The sequence below is a fragment of the Phaseolus vulgaris genome, chromosome 3 (genome assembly GCF_000499845.2).
Source record: "Phaseolus vulgaris cultivar G19833 chromosome 3, P. vulgaris v2.0, whole genome shotgun sequence".
NCBI lineage: Eukaryota > Viridiplantae > Streptophyta > Magnoliopsida > Fabales > Fabaceae > Phaseolus > Phaseolus vulgaris.
The window spans coordinates 22915533-22936729 of NC_023757.2; the positions used below are offsets into that span (position 1 = coordinate 22915533).

The 21197-nt window shown below is 52.0% G+C and overlaps 2 protein-coding genes across 2 annotated transcripts; one reads left to right on the forward strand and one right to left on the reverse strand.

The window, feature by feature from the left end:
• The first annotated feature begins 8235 nt into the window (after positions 1-8235).
• On the forward strand, positions 8236-9282 carry LOC137839368 (uncharacterized). The gene is made up of 3 exons (XM_068648487.1): positions 8236-8640; positions 8809-9122; positions 9225-9282. Exons 1-3 carry the CDS (start codon positions 8236-8238, stop codon positions 9280-9282), a joined length of 777 nt encoding a protein of 258 aa, XP_068504588.1.
• A 10000-nt stretch (positions 9283-19282) lies between these two features.
• LOC137839369 (uncharacterized) lies at positions 19283-20620 on the reverse strand. The gene has a single exon (XM_068648488.1). It carries the CDS (start codon positions 20618-20620, stop codon positions 19283-19285), a length of 1338 nt encoding a protein of 445 aa, XP_068504589.1.
• Between the last annotated feature and the right edge of the window lie 577 nt (positions 20621-21197).

A 21197-nucleotide genomic window follows, 5' to 3' on the forward strand; every position in this document is an offset into this window, starting at 1 on the left:
GGTGGTTCTGTGATCTAACTTGATCGTCGGAGTGCAAACGGCCGCTAGAGGCGTCGTCTGTGTGTTTTGCAGGTCGCGTTTGGAGATCCTAGAGAAGGTTCTGAGGGTGATTTTGCAGATAACACAGTCGCGTAGATGGGGGTAGGGAGAGAGCTACGAAGCGATTCCTCCACGCTCGAGTTGTCGGCAGGATCATTTGGCGCCCACCGTGGGGCTCGTATAAAACGTGACTCCCAACCATAGTTTGTGTTTGTGGTGCTTCGAGTGTTTTCTGTTCAGCTGCTCGCTGTCGCAGTCGACTCCTGGAGTTTTCACCGTTTGTTTGGAGTTCTTTGAGCTGCTGAGTTTGCTGAGGAAGGATGAGGACAACACGCTCCAGTTCAGTTGCGCCATCAACCGACGAAGATGCCGTGTCCATGACGCAAGTGATGGACATGATGAGGACACTGCAGGAGAACGTGGCTGCATCGCGTTCTGAGCAGGAAAGGATGCACGAGGCACTGGTGGCCTCGCAAGCAAGGAACGAAGAGCTCAACAGAATCAACGAAGAGCTGCGCAAAGCCCTTCAAGAGCGGGAGGAGCGTGCGGCAGGGGACAGACCCCCATCCCCACCACACAGCTTTCCTATGCCATTTTCCCAAGAGATCATGGACTCGGCTAACACTGTGGCGGTGAAAGCGTCTTTCACTGGGTGGAGGACCCTGAAGCCCATCTCACGGCGTTTCATACTCAGATGATGCTTTCAGGGGGCTCAGACGCGGTGTATTGTAAGGTGTTCATGAGCACTTTGAGCGGAATGGCGTTGGACTGGTTCGTCAGTATACCCACTGGCCACATTACCACGTTCCAACAGTTTTCCAAGATGTTTGTTGAGCAGTACATAGTGAACAAGGCGCCACCTTTGGTGTCTTACGACTTGTTTGATATAAGGCAGTACCAAGGGGAGTCCTTGAAGGATTTCCTGAACAGATTCGGAGCTCGGATAGTCTGTTTTCCAGGAAAGGACGAAGAGATGTTCGTGCACGCCTTCAAAAAGGGCGTGTTGCCTGGGCCTTTTAGTGAGTCGCTCATCAGGAGCCATCCCGTCACGTTCGCCGAAATCCGGCGACGTGCTGTGGCTCATGTCGCCGCCGAGAGCGAGGTCACCGAGAAGAGAGGGAATGTGGCCCCGGCTAAACCGCGCACCCAAGCAAGGGTACAGCCTCAGAGGGTAATGGAGGCGGCGGCGGGAAAGAGGGATCAAAGGGCGCGTCACCCTTACGACCCTAAGAAAAATAAAAGCAAGGGACCAGGGCGCCCCAGGGAGAGTAATCGCCCCCCCCCCAGGTATGAGTTTGTGATGGGTTTGGCTGATTTGATCGCCATCCGAAACATAGCTGCCAGGCTCAAAGTGCCTGAGAAAACGGCGGAGAAGATCTTGGGGGCAAAACCAGACGCATGGTGCGAGTTCCACAAGAGTTTTGGCCACTCTATCAATTCGTGTTTGGCTCTGGGGCACCAACTCGCCGAGCTGGTCAAATATGGTTTCCTGAAGGATTACTTGCTAGAGAAGCAAGCGGACCAAGCATCAGGGTCTCAACCGGCGAGCAGCGGAGGGCAACAGCACGAGGTGCCTATCCACGGCGAGATCCACACCATAGCTGGCGGATTCTCCGGCGGGGGGTGCACAACGTCGCAACGAAAGAGGTATGCGAGGTCGATAATGTCAGTAGAAGTCTTTGAAGATCACTCGCCCGACGTGGACATCACGTTCACCAAGGAGGACCGCAGGGACGTGGTGCCTCACGAGAACGACCTTATTGTGATCTCGCTTGTCACGGCAGGAAGGATCGTCCACCGGATGTTGGTCGACCAAGGAAGCTCAGCAGACGTGATGTTTTGGCCAACCTTTGAGAAGTTGCAGCTGTCCCCTGATCAGCTAAGACCATATGGGGGCTGCTTGTACGGTTTTGCCGGCGACCAAGTGGAGGTGAGGGGATATATCGAGCTGAGGACGACCTTCACTGACGGTTTGGCCTCATGAACGGAGAAAGTCAGGTACCTTGTTGTAAACGCCCCATCATCATACAACATACTGCTGGGGAGGCCAACGCTCAACAGAACAGGAGTTGTGCCTTCGACAAGGCACATGAAGGTCAAGCTGCCGTCTATGGAGGGTATGATCATCACTATTTGCTCCGACCAGAAGGAGGCAAAGAAGTGTTATGAAAACAGCCTTAAGAACAAGAGGTCTGTGTGCCACGTAACCACAATGCCTCCCCCTGGCGTGGAGCCGGAGCGCGAACACCGACAAACTTCGGATGCGGCGTTAGAGGTGGTCACCGAGGACGATGTGCCGATGGGGAATGTAGAGGCGAGGTCGGAGAGAAACTGCTCGGAGACCACCAGAGAAACCGGTATCGCGAGGGCGCTGATCGCCAGCGAGAGGAAACCTCAACCGGTAGAGGAATGGCTCGAGAAGGAGATCAGTGGTAAGGTGTTTAAGTTGGGAAGAACCCTGGGTAGCAACACGCAATACCAGATCGCCGAAGTAATTAGTAGACACTTGGATGCGTTTGCGTGGGCTGCTTCAGATATGTCGGGGATCGACCCCGATTTCTTGTGCCATCGTTTGGCAATGGACCCCCAAGTCAGGCCCATCCGCCAAGGAAGAAGAAAATTCAATGAAGAGAAGAGAAAGGCCATCAAAGAAGAGACACGGAAACTACTTGCAGCGAGCCACATCAGGGAAATCCAATATCCAGAATGGCTCGCTAACGTCGTCCTGGTCAAGAAGAGCAGCGAAAAATGGCGGATGTGCGTTGACTTTACAGACTTGAACAAGGCCTGCCCGAAGGACTCTTACCCTTTGCCAAGCATTGACGCCCTAGTAGACAGTGCATCAGGGTGCAAGCTGCTCAGTTTCCTGGATGCCTTCTCGGGGTACAACCAAATCAAAATGCACCCCATGGACGAAGAGAAGACCGCCTTCATGACGGAAAGGTCATGTTATTGCTACAGGGTGATGCCCTTCGGGTTGAAGAATGCAGGGGCCACGTACCAAAGGCTGATGGACAAGGTGCTCGCGCCCATGCTCGGAAGGAATGTGCAGGCATACGTCGACGACATGGTCGTGACGTCCCTGGAGAAAGACAAGCACGTCGCATACTTGGAAGAGTTGTTCACCACAATAGCCAGGTACAAGCTAAAACTGAATCCTGAAAAGTGCGTTTTTGGGGTAGAAGCAGGGAAATTTCTGGGGTTTCTTCTGTCAGAGAGGGGAATTGAGGCTAACCCCGAGAAGTGCGCCGCCATTTTGGCAATGAGGAGCCCCGCCAATGTGAAGGAGGTGCAGCAACTCACGGGGCGGATGGCCGCCCTATCCCGATTCCAATGTTTGAAGAGAAACAACAGATTTGTTTGGACAAAGGAGTGTGAGGAGGCCTTCGTAAAGCTCAAGGAATATTTGGCGAGCCCTCCAGTTCTGTGCAAGCCCCAAGACATAACACCCCTCAGGCTGTACTTTGCCATAACTGAGAGGGCGATCAGCGCAGTGCTAGTGCAGGATCAGGACCAGACCCAAAGGCCTATATATTTCGTTAGCAAGGTGCTGCAAGGCCCGGAGGTAAGGTACCAGGCCCTAGAAAAGGCAGCATTAGCGGTTGTATTCTCGACGAGGAGATTGCGCCATTACTTCCAGAGCTTCACCGTACTGGTGATGACTGATCTGCCGATCCAGAAGGTTTTGAAGAAGGCCGATGTGGCTGGAAGGATGGTGAAGTGGGCGGTTGAGCTTTCGGAGTTCGACATCAAGTATGAACCCCGGGGATCGATCAAAGGGCAAGTCTTCGCCGATTTCGTGGTCGAGTTGTCCTCCGAAGTGGCACAAAACGCCGAGGGTGACTTTCGTTGGGTACTCTCTGTTGATGGGTCGTCCAACCAGCTGGGCAGCGGGGCTGGGGTCATCTTGGAAGGGCCCAACGGAGTGTTGATAGAGCAGTCATTGAGGTTCGCTTTCAAAGCAAGCAACAACCAAGCAGAATATGAGGCTTTGATCGCTGGAATCTTGCTGGCTAAGGAAATGGGGGCGAGAGTGCTGATGGCCAAGAGCGACTCGCTATTGGTCACGGGACAAGTAACTGGCGAGTTCCAAGCCAAGGACCCGCAGATGGCAGCCTACTTGGAGTACGTGCAGGAGCTAAGAAGATCTTTCGCTTCGTTTGAAGTGGTGCACGTGCCAAGAGAACAGAATGCCCGAGCTGACTTGCTAGCCAAGCTCGCCAGTTCGGGCAAGGGGGGTAGGCAGAGGACTGTCATTCAAGAAACTTTGAAAGCGCCTCGAGCATTCGTGGCAGACCACCAAGTTCTCCATGTTTGTAGATCAATGGGAAGACCGGCGAGAAGTCATAGGTCCCTAACGCAGGAAACTCTGAGGGCGCCGAGGGTCAGAGCGCGCCCAGCAGAAGAAGGGGCAAGATCGATGCAGATTTGCGCTGTCCACGAGCCAGACACGTGGATAACGCCTTACCAGCGTTATTTAGCGAATGGTGTGCTTCCAGTGGACCCAGCTGAGGCCAGAAAAATAAAGAAGAGCTCTAGCAAGTTTACCCTTATTGACGGCGAGCTGTACAGGTTTGGATTCACGCACCCCCTTCTTGAATGCATACACGGAGAAAAGTGCACGAGGATTATAGCTGAGCTCCATGAGGGAATTTGCGGGAGCCACATTGGAGGTCGATTGCTGGCGACAAGGACTATTCGTGCAGGCTATTACTGGCCCACAATGAGAGAAGATTGCAAGAGATACGCCCAGCGTTGCAAGCAATGCCAGCAGCACGCGATTGGCACAAGGCACCCCCAGAAGAGCTGAAGTCGATTTACAGCCCCTGGCCGTTCCATACTTGGTGAATTGACATTCTGGGACCCTTCCCATTGGCGATCAGGAAGATGAAGTACTTGGTGGTCGCGATTGAATACTTCACCAAGTGGATCGAAGCGGAGCCAGTGGCCCAGATCACCGCACACAAGATCGAGAGCTTTGTATGGAAGAACATAGTGTGCCGGTTTGGTGTGCCTAAACGCCTGGTGTCAGACAATGGGACTCAGTTTGCAAGTCACCTCTTGAAAAAGCTGTGCGAAGAGGTGGGGATACAACAAGTGTTTGCATCTGTCGAGCACCCACAGACGAATGGCCAAGTGGAGTCTGCCAATCGGGTGTTGCTGAAAGGTTTAAAGAGAAGATTAGAGAAAGCTAAGGGATCGTGGGCTGAAAAGGTACCCCGCATAGTTTGGGCATACCATACTGATCCTGCCTGTTGACCAGAATGCTGGAAACTGCCTCGTCAAAGGATCGACGTGTGCACCGCTTCACACCTCCGTTCCTCTTCGAGATCCACCTCAAGAACCTGCAAAGAAATAGAGCGGCGCCGCTGCGGCCGATCGCACTCCAACGCCCAAGTCAGTGACCGAATCACCAAATACTAAGAGAACAAGAACCGTGCAAATCCTCTCTCACAGTAAGCACTATAACTCGCAAGCGTAAAGAGTATAATCTGAACGTGCGTACCTTAGAAAGTTCGTTAAAAACTCTTATATACCTGGCTACTTTCTCTCTCCTGGCAGTTACAGACTTGGACACGTGGCTCGCATCCAACCGTACACGTGCCATCATCTGGAGCCTCCTTGACTTGGGCGCTGCTTCTGACACTCTTTTTTGGCTAAGTTACCTATGCATGGTACTGCCCAGTACATAGCTAACTTGGGAGTGCAATCTCTACTAGAACTGGCGAGTTAGGGTGCCTTCATACACCTTCCCGGTGGTCTCGCCGGCCGCCTTCATAATCTGCACCACCTTCATCTCTGGCGATGTGCTTTCTCTGGCGATCTCCAATCTCAAGGTCGCCTGAGTCTACATCCGGCGACTTCATCTTTAACCCGGTGATCGCCGGTTCTGGTATGCTGGAGATCGGAACACGCCAACTTAATAACTGGCGACTTCACGAGCCCCTCGACTTCCTTCCTTTCTGCCAACTTGGCGCCTTGTCAACACGCCTATACTGTAGCTTGACGCCACGTCATCACTTCCGACTACCGGGGCGGTACACAAGCCCCCCAGTCTTAAGCGAAGACTTGTCCAGCGAAAAGACTGAAAGAGTCACGTCAACACCGGTCTAGGTGGCACTGACGCAGAATTCCAAGCGGTTGTACTTTCTGCTGCTCTGACGCTCCACCAAACCCCTCGTCCATCACTCGACACGTGGCTTCATCAACGGTTACCTTCAGTTACCGTTTGCGCTTCCCAAACCCATTTTCGAAAAAACTCTTAAACCCATTTTCACTCTACTGTTCCATCACTCTTCTTCGTGTTCTCAAACGCTCTCACCTTCTCCTGCAAAAACTCTCTCTCAGCGCTCTTCAACATCCTGAACCATCATCAACCTTCATCGTCTTCCTGATCATCGAAAGGTACCTACTTTCCTTCTTCTGCTGGTTTTCCTTGCATTTTAACCGATTTGCATCATCCTGTAACTGCCTGGTGCATACGTTGTGGGTTGCTTTTTCCATTTCTCCTTCTACGTAACTTAGGGCTTCGTCAATCATCGCAACGAACCTACGTTCGTTCGTTTTTCACCTTCCTTCCATGATCGAGTCAGCCTCTGTAACCCCTGATCATTTTTCCTTTTCTTCTTCCTTTGCAGCTGCAACAATGACTCGCACAAAGATCACCCCGAATCCTCCTCCTTCATCACGAAACCCCCCTACACAAGCACATGACCCACCACGAGTTCGTGGCGCTTCATCTTCCCAGGCTGAGAGGCCTGCGTCTTCCCGCCCTAACCTGGCCCAGGCGACTCCACCCATCGCCGGAGGAGCCCCCGTTCCCCTGCCAGACTTCAAAACCCTGTATCCCTGGGCCAACTCGACCCTTCTGAGGGAGACATCCTCTGTGAACACTGCTGGAGCAGTTTTGCGGTTGACAAAGGGGGATGAGCCCAACCAAACGTTTCATAAGGAGCACGATGAGAAAATGATAGTGCTGCCTTGCACCCCCGATCTGCCCGTTTGTGCCGATGACAAGGTGAGTGCTGACGGGCCCTTCTGCTTTGTCTACACAACGTTATTCAAGAAGGTGAAACTGAAGTTTCCCTTCACCCGATTCGAGAGGGAACTCCTTACCGAGCTCAACATTGCCGCCGCCCAGCTTCACCCCAACAGCTGGGCGTTTGTTCGAGCTTTCCAAGTGATGTGCGACCACCTAGGGCTGCCCGCATCCGTGGACGTATTTCTATTTCTCTTCGAAGCCAAGCACCCAGGAGACCGCCTGTGGGTTAGCTTGAACGCGATTGCTGGGAGGTCCATCTTTGCTATCTTCCAGCAATCCTATAAAGATTGGAAAGGGAAATTCGTCCAAGTGCGCCCTAACGACAAGGACGCCTCCCTACTCGACGGCTTCCCCTTGTACTGGGTGGACAAGGGGAAGAAAGAGTCCAAGAGCTGCTTCAGGAGACCCAGAAGTCTTGACAGCATGGGAGCGTTGGACCGAGATCTCTGCCTTTTCTGGAAAAGGGTCGCGGATGCCATCATCACTTTCCTTACCACCACCATGATCTGCTTCGAATTCTACGAGGACCAACTCGAAATTCGAATAGGTTAGAACATTTAAACTGTTGTATTAATACTGCTTTCATTTGACTGTTTCTGGGCGTCTTGTGCGTTATGCGCAAGACTTTGGTTTTATTTTTCCTGCACCGATCATCTGCTTTGCTGCATACTGCCTCGTGTACTTATTTTCTCCTTGAGTTAACCCATGCATTTTCGTTTCATGCAGATAACATGTTGGGCAAAGGTATGCTTGCTGAACTGAGGGCGCTCGCCCGAACCCACGGGTTGGCGACGGGTTCTCAAACAGTGCCCAACTCGGTGGTGGAGACAGCCATCGTCCACGGGCGATCGCCACCTAAGGAACCTGCCCAACGCAAGAAACTAGTCCTCAAGAGGCCCAAGAGGAAAGCTCCTCAAGTGATCCATGAAGAGGAAGAGGAGGACGACGAGGTCACCGAAGATGGCCTTGTTACAAAGAGGAAGAGGGTGGCACCTTCTTCACCACCTGCACCACCCCCTCTTCCTACGTCAACGCCACCGTCCACGCCTGCCCCTCCTCCATCATTGCCACCCCCACAAGCTCCTGCTTCACCAGTCCAAGCGATCCCGCTGGCCACTGCGCCACCTGCAGTTGAGGCCCAAGAACCAAATTTCATGGAGGACCCCCCGAGCGCCTCCACACCATACATATCAGCTGGAGGGGGTCCCCCTTCAAATGCTTCACCTGCAGAGGTTGCTCCAATCGGGGATGAGGTTGCTCATACCTCTCCGATTCTGATCACTGAATCCCCGATTCCGTCACCACGCCAACAGGCGCCTACTGAAGAACCTGCTAAGGAAGGTGGCGACGAGAACCAACAACAGGCTCCCACAGCGCCTCTACACGCAGCAAACCTCCCTCTCAAGGTTACAAGGATGTGGGAGCCTCTATCTGCTAAGCTGAAGACGATAGCAGATGACATCCCCGCCGTCATAACCAGAGCCGTGGAGGGCTCCACTAGGAAACTCCAGGACGACCTCTTTAACCTCAAAACTGAAAACAGCACCATGAGGGTCGAGGTGGAGAAGTTGTCCTTCAACCTGACGCTCGCGGAAATTGAACACTCCCGAGTGGAGGACGCAATGAGCACCGAGCTCAGGCTGGCGCACAAGGAGGCCACTGACCTTCGCCACAAGGTGCAACAACTTGCTCAAGATTGAGCTGGAGAGCAAGATTGTGCCCTATAGCTGATAAAGGCCGACGCCGTCAAGGTGCAGAAACTAGAGAAAAGGTCAGCCGACCGAGAGACCCTCCTTGGGCAGGTGGAAAAGGCAAGGGACGACGCCATAGCTGATCTTGCCGAGGCCAACGAAGAGAAGGGAAAGGTAGCTGTTGAATTGGCCCAAGTGCAAGCGGAATCCAAGAAGGTTGCTGAAGACCTTCTCCAGGCTCAAGAGACGAATGAACAACTCAAGAAGCAGGTTGAAGAGCTGGATCAACAGAACAAGGAGCTGAAAGAGCAAACTGAAGATCTCAAGAAGCGGATTGAGGAACTTCAGAAGCAGATTGAAGAACTCAAGCTGAACTCTGCTCAGATTCTGGCCGCTGGATTCGAAGCTGCACGGGAACAATTTGCCTGCTTGTTCCCCGACCTGGATCTCAGCATGGTGTCACTGAATAATGAAGTGGTGGATGGAAAAGTGGTGCCCGCCGAAGACTGATCAATTTAATTCATCCATCGCTTTCATACTCTCCCTTGCATTATAACTTGTAATAGACTTTATGTCCTTTCGTATATATGTTTTGAACCGTTATTCACTGTTAATGACAAAGTCTACGTTTTTCCTCTTATAACTTCTTCAATCGCTTCAACTTTCCTTGCGTGTTTAATCTCAAAGAAATGTCTTAGCAAAACCGTAGGCACGATCTTTGACTTAACTGCTTCGAACCACTTCAACTTTTGAGCAACAATCACTTTATCGATTCGTAAACTTAAGGCAATTAACCTTATCGTAAAAACATTCCTTAAGCAACAAACTTTGACTCAGCCACTGGTTTAAACACTGCTTCACCCGATCTGCTCCACCAAAACGGGTCCTTTAACTTTCTCGCCACCGTTTGAACTTTTCCTGGTCGCCAGATACTCTTGGCGATCAGCTTCTTTCTGGCTTCACGCCTTGGCCATTGTTCTTTGATCTGGGGGTAGAGGCGCCTTTCGGATCCTCCTCTACCTTCCTGAACTTCAAAACCATAGGCCGGGTGGCTAGGCGCTCTCTTCGAGCCTGCCTTAGCCACCTTCCAAACTTCGTCCACCCTTAACACCATACCTGAACTCGTTCGAGACGAGAAGGATTTTATCTTGCCTGAACTCGCGCATAGGCGAGAAGGTCTTTAACTCGCCTGAACTCGCTCATAGGCGAGAAGGTCTTTAAATCATGCCTCTACATTGCCCCAGGGGTTACATCTTCTCGCTCCCAGAAACACTGAGGACTTTTACTTGCCTCTACATTGCCCCAGGGGTTACATCTTCTCGCCCCCAGAAACACTGAGGACTTTTACTTGCCTCTACATTGCCCCAGGGGTTACATCTTCTCGCCCCCAGAAACACTGAGGACTTTTACTGGTGCCTCTACATTGCCCCAGGGGTTACATCTTCTCGCCCCCAGGAACACTGAGGACTTTTACTCTTTCTCGCCTGCACTCGCTCGACGGCGAGGAGGTCTTTTACCTGCCTCGGAACGCGCGCGGGTGTTGAGGTCTTTTAACTGGTGCCTCCGATCGCCAAAAGACGATGAGGACTTAAAAAACTTTAACTGATGCCTCCAATCGCCGAAAACCGATGAGGGCTTAAAACTTTAACTGATGCCTCCAATCGCCGAAAAATGATGAGGACTTAAAACCTTTTCAGAAAGCATGCAATATATCTTTACTCGCCTTAAGTCACGTATAAGTAACAAGGTCTTTCTTCAAAACTTTTTTGGAAAACAGCAAGCATGCAATCTGAAAACGCCTTATACTTCGTAAACTCTTCTTTTATTGGGTGGCCTCATTAAAAACCCTCCTTAGGGAAAAAAGAGTGCCCCCTTCAAACTGTTTTATCAGAAACATTGTAATATAACTTTTGTGTTCGTCTTTACTTACAAAAGTTCTCAACTGTAATACAACTTCAAGTGCGTGGCGTTCCAAGTACGAGGGATCGCCCCTCCTTCCAGTGTCTCCAAGCGGTAGGCGCCGTTCCCGAGCGCCTCGGTTATTCTGAACGGTCCCGTCCACTTAGGCGAAAGCTTATTCTCCATCTCGTACTGGTGGGCTTTTCTCATCACCAGGTCGCCTTCTCTAAATTGCCTTGGCATCACCTTCGAGTTGTACCTTCGTTCAATCCTTCTCTTCACCGCCTCAGCTTGCAGTCTCGCCTCTTCCCTGACCTCATCCAGTAGGTCCAGGTTCAGCCTTCTCTCTTCATTCGAGTCTTCCTCTACAAAGTTCAGGAATCTCGGCGAGCTCTCCTGAATCTCTACGGGAATCATCGCATCACACCCATAGACTAGGTTGAACGGGGTCTCATGGGTTCCTGACTGTTGTGTGGTATGGTATGCCCAGACTATACGGGGCACCTCCTCAGCCCAGCTTCCCTTGGCTTTTTCTAGCCTTCTCTTCAAACCTTTCAACAACACCCGATTAGCTGACTCCACCTGGCCATTTCTCTGAGGGTGCTCGACGGATGCAAACACTTGTTGAATTCCCACCCCTTCGCAAAGTTTCTTCAACAGGTGGCTTGCAAACTGAGTCCCATTATCCGACACCAGGCGTTTAGGCACTCCAAACCGGCACACAATGTTCTTCCACACGAAACCTTCGATCTTGTGTGCGGTGATCTGGGCCGCTGGTTCTGCTTCGATCCACTTGGTGAAATATTCAATCGCCACCACCAAGTACTTCATCTGCCTGATCGCCAGCGGGAAAGGTCCCAGGATATCGATTCCCCAGGTATGAAACGACCAAGGGCTATAGATCGACTTCAACTCCTCGGGAGGTGCCTTATGCCAATCGGCGTGCTGTTGGCATTGTTTGCAACATTGGGCATACTTCTTGCAATCTTCTCTCATCGATGGCCAGTTGTATCCTGCACGGAGAGTCCTCGCGGCCAGAGCTCGACCCCCGACGTGGCTTCCGCATATACCTTCGTGGAGCTCCGCCATGATTCTCGTGCACTTCTCGCCATGTATACATTCCAGGAGCGGGTGAGTGAACCCAAACCTGTACAGATTGCCATCAATCAGGGTGTACTTGCTAGAATTCTTCTTTACCTTCCTAGCCTCAGTCGGATCCAGCGGGAGTAGGCCATCCGCCAGGCACCGCTTGTACTGTGTTATCCAAGTGTCTGGCTCATGGGTAGCGCAGACCTGCACCACGTTCACCTTCCCTCCCCGACATGCTTTAATTCTCGGCGATCTTAGAGTTTCTTGCGTCAGGGACTTATGGCTTCTCGCTGCTTTCTCCGTCGACTTGCTTATCTGAAGGACCAGGTGATCTGCCACAAATGCTCTCGGCGTCTTCAGAGTTTCTTGAATCACCGTCCTTTGCCTACCCCCTTTGCCTGAACTGGCGAGCTTAGCTAGCAAGTCATCTCGGGCATTTTGCTCTCTGGGCACATGCACTACTTCAAAGGAGGCAAAAGAACTCTTCAACTCCTGCACATATTCCAGATAGGCCGCCATTTGTGGATCTTTAGCCTGGAACTCGCCTGTTACTTGCCCTGTGACTAGCAGCGAGTCACTCTTAGCCATCAGCACCCTAGCTCCCATCTCCTTGGCCAGCAAAATTCCGACGATCAGCGCCTCATACTCTGCTTGATTGTTACTGGCTTTGAAGGCAAATCTCAAAGATTGCTCGATCAGCACGCCATTGGGCCCTTCTAAAATGACCCCAGCACCGCTACCCTGCTGGTTCGACGATCCATCAACCGAGAGTACCCAACGGAAGTCGTCCCCCTCAATTCGTGTCGCCTCAAACGAGAGCTCGACCACGAAATCTGCAAAGATTTGCCCCTTGATCGGGCCTCGGGGCTCATATTTGATATCAAACTCTGACAATTCTACCGCCCACTTCACCATCCTTCCTGCAACGTCAGGCTTCTTCAAGACCTTCTGGATGGGCAGGTCAGTCATCACCAGTATTGTGAAGCTATGGAAGTAGTGGCGCAATCTCCTCGCCGAAAATACCACAGCCAGCGCAGCCTTCTCTAGGGCCTGATATCTCGCTTCGGGGCCCTGCAACACCTTGCTCACAAAATAAATAGGCTTCTGAGCCTGACCTTGATCCTGGGCGAGCACCGCACTCACCGCCCTCTCAGTTACAGCAAAATACAACCTGAGAGGGGTTCCCACCAGCGGTTTGCACAGAACCGGCGGGCTCGCCAGATACTCCTTCAGCTTGACGAAAGCTTCCTCGCACTCATTCGTCCAAACAAACTTATTGTTGCGCCTCAGGCACTGAAAATAGGGATGGCCCTTCTCCCCGCTAGCGGACACGAAGCGGGACAGGGCTGCCATCCGACCTGTTAGCTGTTGAACCTCCTTCACCGTAGCTGGGCTCCTCATCGCCAAGATGGCGGCACACTTATCAGGGTTGGCCTCTATGCCTCTTTCAGTCAAGAGGAAACCCAAAAACTTCCCAGCCTCCACGCCGAAAATACATTTCTCTGGATTCAGCTTCAATCTGAACTTGGCGATCGTCGTGAACAATTCCTCCAAGTCAGCAACGTGCTTGCTCTTTTCCGGCGAGGTCACGACCATGTCATCGACGTATGCTTGCACGTTCCTTCCCAGCATCGGTGCCAGTACTCGATCCATCAGCCTCTGGTACGTGGCCCCCGCGTTCTTCAGCCCAAACGGCATCACCTTGTAGCAATAGCATGACCTCTCCGTCATGAAGGTCGTTTTCTCTTCGTCCATGGGATGCATCTTAATCTGATTGTACCCCGAGAAGGCATCCAGGAAGCTCAACAGCTTACACCCTGCAGCACTATCCACCAGGGCGTCTATGCTTGGTAAAGGATACGAATCCTTTGGGCAAGCTTTGTTCAGGTCAGTGAAATCGACGCACATGCGCCATTTCCCGTTACTCTTCTTCACCAGCACGACATTCGCCAGCCATTCAGGGTACTGGACTTCCCTGATGTGGCCTGCAGCAAGGAGCTTCTGTGTTTCATCTCTAATCGCCTGCCTCCTTTCTTCGTTGAACTTTCTTCTTCTTTGTCGCACTGGTCTCACCAAGCTGTCCATCGCCAGATGATGGCACAGGAAGTCGGGATCAATTCCGGGCATGTCCGAAGCGGATCATGCAAACGCATCCAGATGCCGCTCAATCACCTTGGCGATCTGGTCCTGGAGCTCGACCTCCAGAGATCTTCCCAGCTTGAAGATTTTTCCCCCGATCTCTTTCTCGAGCCACTGCTCGACAGGTTTTGGCCTGGATTCTCGGGCGATCATCGCCCTGGCGATTCCCTGCTCTCTCGCTTCCTCAGGGCAATTCCGCGCCTCTTCCTCCTCCAGACCAGCGTTTCCCTCCACCAGCTCAGCGTCCACCATCTCCACGTCCCTTCCGACGGTCTCTTCCGCTACCGTCGATCTGGGCTTCACACCGGGAGGTGGGGTGGTTGTTACATAACTCACCACCCCCTCTGATCAGACTTGATCGTAATCACCACCCCCTCCATAGATGGCAACTTCACCTTCATATGCCGAGTCGACGGTATAGCGCCTATCCTGTTAAGCGTGGGCCTTCCCAACAGGATGTTGTATGCTGAAAGGGCGTTTACAATGAGGTACTTGATTTTCTCCATCCTCGAACCAGCCTCGTCTGTAAACGTGGTTCTCAACTCAATGTACCCCCTGACCTCCACCTGGTCACCAGCGAACCCATATAGGCACCCCCCATAGGGCCTTAGCTGGTCAAGGGGCAATTCCAGCTGCGTGAAAGTCGGCCAGAACATCATGTCTGCCGAGCTTCCCTGGTCCACCAGGACTCTGTGGACCTTCCTCCCCGCCGTAATCAACGAAATGACTATGGGATCGTTGTCATGGGGCACAACGTCCCGAAGATCCTGCTTGGTGAACGTAATGTCCACCTCCGGCGAGTGATCTTCAAACATATCCACTGTCATCACCGACCGCGCGTACTTCTTCCTCTGCGATGCGGTGCATCCACCACCTGAGAAGCCTCCTGCGATGGTGTGGATTTCCCCGTGGATAGGCATTTCGTGTTGCTGGGCTTCTCCACTTGCTGGCTGGGAACTCGTCGCTCCCCCCGTCCTCCTGTCCAGCAGATAGTCATTTAGGAACCCACTCTTAACCAGATCATCGAGCTGATACCCTAAGGACAAACACGAGTCCAAAGTGTGGCCAAAGCCCTGGTGAAACTCACACCAGGCGTCTGGCTTTGGTCCCAGCACCTTGTCGCCCACCTTCTCAGGCGCTTTCAACCTGGCAGATATATTGGGAATGGCGATCAGGTCCGCCAATCCCATAACAAACTTGTGCTTAGGCGGGCGATTGTATTCCCGGCGTGCTGGTTGCTGGCGTCCCTGGCTCCTCCCCTTGTTCCTCCTATCGTAAGGATGGCGAGTCCTCTGGTCCTTCCTGGCCGCCGCCGCTGTTTCCAGCACCCTTTGCGGCTGGATCCTGGTCTGGGCGCGTGGCCTAGCGGGAGCCACGCTCCCTCTCTTCTCAGCGACCTCACTTTCGTCGGCGATGTGAGCCACCGCAAGTCGCCTGACCTCAGCAAACGTTGCAGGGTGAGCCCTGATCAGGGCCTCGCAGAATGGTCCTGGCAGCACGCCCTTCTTGAATGCATAGACCAGCATTTCTTCATCTTTGGCCGGCGATCTGACCATCTGCGCTCCAAAGCGATTCAGGTAGTCTCTGAGGGACTCTCCCTGGTACTGCCTTATATCAAACAAATCATAAGACACCCTGGTTGGTGCCTTGTTCACGATGTATTGCTCGACGAAAACCTTCGAGAACTGCTGAAAACTGGTTATGTGACCGTTAGGTAGGCTCACAAACCACTCCAACGCCGTTCCCTGGAGCGTGCTTACAAACATCTTGCAATACACGGCGTCTGACCCTCCCGACAGCATCATCTGCGTATGGAACGTGGTCAGATGGGCCTCTGGATCTTCCACGCCGGTAAAGACAGCCTTGACAGGGACCACGCTCGTAGGAATAGGCGTGTCAGTAATCGCCTGAATAAAAGGCATAGGGAAAACGCGAGGTGGCGATGACGGCGCCACCTCTTCAGCAGAAGAACGCCCTTGCTGCTCCTGAAGAGCTTGACGCAGCTCCTCAGTCACCTTGCTGAGCTCCTCATTCCTAGCACGAGAGGCGACCAGGTCCTCATGCATTCTCGCCTGCTCTATACGTGAGGCTTCCACAGTTGCCTGCAACGAACGCATCATCTCCGCCATCTGCGCCATGGTCATGGCAGCGGCGCCTTCAGCAGCGACGGGCGCAACTGGACTTGAGCGATTGCTTCTCATTTTTCTCATGAAAGCGAATCACAGAATGCGGCGAACAACACTTACTTTAGCTACGATTGAGTCAGCGATCAATCGGAAAAAATGTGCGAAACTCCGCGAGAAAACTCAAGAACACCGCAAACCTTCAAAGAAACTTGCAACTCCACCGAAAACCGCTGCTCTTCCCACAGATAACCAAACGAGCGAAAGAACTCAACTCCACCGAACAAATTACGCGTAAACAGCAGGAAAACCCCACTTCACCGATCGAAAACCCAAACGAACGGTATAAAACGCGAATTCACCGAACGAAACTCAAGCAAACAGCGAACGATGGTTGCACCAGCACACAACCACGCAGAAAACTTCGAAAACCTGCAAGAACTCACGCTGTGGATGGGAGCAAGTTTTACATGGCCCCACGGTGGGCGCCTGATGATCCTGCCTGTTGACCAGAATGCTGGAAACTGCCTCGTCAAAGGATCGATGTTTGCACCGCTTCACACCTCCGTTCCTCTTCGAGATCCACCTCAAGAACCTGCAAAGAAACAGAGCGGCGCCGCTGCGGCCGATCGCACTCCAACGCCCAAGTCAGTGACCGAATCACCAAATACTAAGAGAACAAGAACCGTGCAAATCCTCTCTCACAGTAAGCACTATAACTCGCAAGCGTAAAGAGTATAATCTGAACGTGCGTACCTTAGAAAGTTCGTTAAGAACTCTTATATACCTGGCTACTTTCTCTCTCCTGGCAGTTACAGACTTGGACACGTGGCTCGCATCCAACCGTACACGTGCCATCATCTGGAGCCTCCTTGACTTGGGCGCTGCTTCTGACTCTCTTTTTTGGCTAAGTTACCTATGCATGGTACTGCCCAGTACATAGCTAACTTGGGAGTGCAATCTCTACTAGAACTGGCGAGTTAGGGTGCCTTCATACACCTTCCCTGTGGTCTCGCCGGCCGCCTTCATAATCTGCACCACCTTCATCTCTGGTGATGTGCTTTCTCTGGCGATCTCCAATCTCAAGGTCGCCTGAGTCTACATCCGGCGACTTCATCTTTAACCCGGTGATCGCCGATTCTGGTATGCTGGAGATCGGAACACGCCAACTTAATAACTGGCGACTTCACGAGCCCCCCGACTTCCTTCCTTTCTGCCAACTTGGCGCCTTGTCAACACGCCTATACTGTAGCTTGACGCCACGTCATCACTTCCGACTACCGGGGCGGTACACATACCACTGAGCAGTCAGGAACCCACGAGACCCCCTTTAGTTTGGTTTATGGATGTGATGCGATGATTCCAGTCGAAATCCAGGAAAGCTCGCCGAGATTCCAGAACTTCGTGGCGGAAGACTCGAACGAAGAAAGAAGAATGAATCTGGATTTGCTGGATGAGGTCAGGGAGGAGGCGAGAGTGAAAGCCGAAGCGGTAAAGAGAAGAGTTGAGCGAAGGCACAACTCTAAGGTAACGTCAAGGCAGTTTAGAAGCGGCGATCTGGTGATGAGGAAGGCCCATCAGTATGAGATGCAGACAAGTTATCGCCCAAGTGGACGGGACCGTTCAGAATAACCGAGGCGCTCGGGAATGGCGCCTACCGTTTGGAGACGTTAGAAGAAGGGGCGATTCCTCGCACTTGGAACGCAACACATCTCAAGTCGTATTACAGTTAAAGCCTTGTAAGTAAAGACGAATATGAAGAGATTCGAATAGTTTCTGTTAAAACAATTTCAAGGGGGCACTCTTTTTTCCCTAAGGAGGGTTTTTAATGAGGCCACCCAATAAAGAAGAGTTTTTCAAAGTTTAAAGCTTCTATGTTTGCATGCTTATGGCTTCGAGAGTTTTAGGAAAAAGGCCTTATTACTCGTATGTGATCTAGGGCAACAGTAAAATCGTATTGCATGCTCTCAGTTAAAAGTTTTGAAGTCCCCATCGTTTTTCGGCGATCGGCGGCATCAGTTAAAGTTTTAAAGTCCCCATCGTTTTTCGGCGATCGGCGGCATCAGTTAAAAGTTTTAAAGTCCCCATCCCTTTTCGGCGATCGGCGGCACAGTTAAAGTTTTAAAGTCCTCATCCTCTTTCGGCGATCGGAGGCACCAACAATGATTAAAGACCTCAACGCCCTCGCACGTCTTGAGGCGAGAAAGAGATAAAAGTCCTCCTCGACTTTGTGCGAGTGCAGGCGAGAACAGATTAAAAGTCCTCAGTACGTCCAGGGAAAAGGAGATGTAACCCCTGGGCAAAGTGGAGGCACCAGATAAAGTCCTCCTTGACTTTGTGCGAGTGCAGGCGAGAACAGATTAAAGGACCTCTCTGCACCAGCAGATAGAGGCAAGATTAAAAGTCCTCAGTGCATCCAGGGGGGGTGGAGATGTACACCCTGGGCAAGTTGAGGCACCAGATAAAGTCCTTCTCACCTTAGAGTGAGTTCAGGCAAGATAAAGTCCTTCTCACCGAGTGAGTTCAGGCAAGATGAGCTGAAAAGTCAGGGGTGTTTGTGACCTTAAGTGGTGGGAAGGGAAAGAAAATGCCTTTCCCCTTTAAGTGAAACATCAATATTGACCAAGTAAGACCAGATCATTGGTCCGAAACTCAGGGAGGTAGAGGAGGATCCGAAAGGCGCCTCTACCCCCAGATGAGGGAACAATGATCAGGTCATGAAAAGAAGAAAGGTAACATCGCCAGAACCCTATGGCGTGAAAGTTGAGACAGTGAAGGGGTTGTGCGGCGAGTACCAGATCCGAAGAGTTCCGGGCGATGACAGAAGTAGGGGGGATTTCACTTGGCAGATCAGGTAAACTGTATTTTAATACTAGTTTGAGTCAGAACCTGCTTCCTAGTAAGTGATTTTATGTTAAGATTTGTTGCCTTAAGTTCACAAGTTTTATTGAACGTCATCGCCGAAGAGTTGATAGTTGCTCAAGCTGAGGCAGACAGACTACGCCTAGTCAGTCGTCCAATACAAAGCTAAGGGAGTAGCTAGTCGTGATCAAGTAGAGGCCAAGATTAAAGAGTACAAGATCGCGCTAAACCTAAGTTAGCTAACAGTTAGTCGTGTGCAAAGAGAAAGACAAAGCTTAAGAAAATGCGAAGAGAAAGATATGCGGCTGAAACTAGTATATATTACGCAACAAAGTTTATACAAGTTCCAAGTGCAACAAATTGTGCAGAAGTGTAAAATTACAAAAAAGAGAAAGAGCTCAAGGAGGAGGGATGAGTTTTCCATCTACCACTTCGTGATAGATGCTGAACTGCGAGAGGTCCAGATCCGGAAGAACGCATTTGATCTGCTCGAGTGCCAGCTCGAACCCATCAGCAAGTGCTTCAGCGCCCACGCCCATAAGGTCAGCGTTCTCCATTTCGAGCTTTTGCTTGGAGGCCTCTGCAGCATTCTTCTCGGTGGTAAGGGAAGCAATGGAAGAAGCAGCTTCTTCCAATTGGCCCTTTGCCTCAGACAGCTTGCTCACCGCCTCCTCAAGCTTCTTCTCCCCAGTAGTGGCCGTTTCCCTGGCAGACTCGAGATCCCCCGCCAGTTGTGAGTTCAGTTTGCGTAGGGAGGAAGTCTCGGCCTCCAGGTGGGTCACCTTGCCCCGCAACTCCACCACCTCGCAGTCCAAGACATTGATGGCTTGCCCCATCAAGATCTCAGTCTTGATGGTCTCTTGGACCTGCGCTAGGTACTCTCCCCTGGTTTTCTCCACCATACCCCTCATCAGCTCTACGGATCCTTGGGCAGCCTCAAAGTCACTTTGCAGTGACTCCTTGTCATGCTCAAGCTCATTGATCTTTTTCTCCATGATTAGCTGCTTGCGGTGCTGTGTGGAAAACTCCAGGGAAAGCACTATCTTCTTCGCCAGGTGCATGTCCACCTCCTCCCCGTTCCACTCGATGAGCTCCCGGCTGCGAATGAGCTGTCGAACCAGAGCAATGACTCGGCTGAAGTTCTCATTGGTTGCTCCAGAGCCGCTTGGTCGAGAGCTGGCCCCCCCACCTTCAGCGGTAGCAGCGGAGGTTGGCAGTGGTGGTGGCGAAACGAGAGGTCCCGGGAGATCCCCCGAGCGAGCAGAATCGCCCCCAGCAGGTGGAGTGGATTGACCAAGTGGTTGGCCTGCTGGGGGAGGAGATGGCAATCGGGGAATTGTGGATGGCAGTTGTTGGGGAGAGGGAAAGCACGTTGGCACTGGGGCAGGTTGAATAGAGGGGGGCGAGGGTGAACCTTCCTCTACCTCCACTACCTCAATCTCCCCAGGCTGAAGAGATGAGGCCCCCCCAACAGCTGGAAGCTTCCTCTTGCGGTGAACGAGAGGAGAGCCAGAGCTCTCCTCTTCGGTTGAAGGAGCAGGAGCAGCAGCAGCAGATGAAGGAAAGGCCTTCACCTGCTTCCTTCTTTTCCTTCCTGGCTCGGGGCCTTCAGCTGGCGTGACCGAGAGAGGAGGAGCTGCGATAGGATCAGTGGTGGAAGAAGAGGAGCCAGTCCCTTTGGCCCCCTGGAGTCTGGCAAGCTCCAGCAAAGCTTTCCTCCTTTCCTTCCCTGACATCGTATCTACATCGAAGGGAAAAAGAAGAGTTAGATGGCATAGTTATGCAAGTGAGTGAAAATGTATGCAAGCATGAATGAGGATGTGCAAGTATCCTAGGAGGTGAAAGAAGAAGAGCCTACCTATGTATTTTTTCAAAGCCAACACATCAAACTCATGTTTGATGAGAAGAGCAGAGTTGTACTTGGCCCCCAGGAACAGCCCACATAGCTCGCGCTCGTAGGGGGCCATGGCTTCGAGATCCCGGGGTTTCTTGAACTCAACCCCAGGAACCCAGTAGAGGGGGTATCCCTCGAGCAATGTTGGACTTTGTGGGGTGGCAGATATCATGTAGAACCTGCCTTTCCAATCTTTGAAGGATTGCTGATACAGGCCCAAGAGCACCCGTCCAGCAACCCCATTCAGACTAACCCAGGACCTGTCCCCAGGGTTCTTCGCCTCGAAGAAGTAGAGGAACACATCCACGGAGGCGTTATGCCTGAAGTAATTGTAGAGAATCTCAAATGCCCGGATGAAAGCCCAGGCATTTGGATGGAGTTGGCAAGGCGCGACGTTCAGCTCCATCATCACCTCCTTC

What these genes read in the sequence shown, in the direction of transcription:
- LOC137839368 (XM_068648487.1), top strand. Translation starts at nt 8,236, where the DNA reads ATGGAGGACCCCCCGAGCGCCTCCACACCATACATATCAGCTGGAGGG. An exon ending in ACAGCACCATGAGGGTCGAG is followed by an intron (nt 8,641 to 8,808) that starts GTGGAGAAGTTG and finishes TGTGCCCTATAG; the next exon opens with CTGATAAAGGCCGACGCCGT. An exon ending in CGGATTGAGGAACTTCAGAA is followed by an intron (nt 9,123 to 9,224) that starts GCAGATTGAAGA and finishes CCTGGATCTCAG; the next exon opens with CATGGTGTCACTGAATAATG.
- LOC137839369 (XM_068648488.1), bottom strand. Translation starts at nt 20,620, where the DNA reads ATGTCAGGGAAGGAAAGGAGGAAAGCTTTGCTGGAGCTTGCCAGACTC.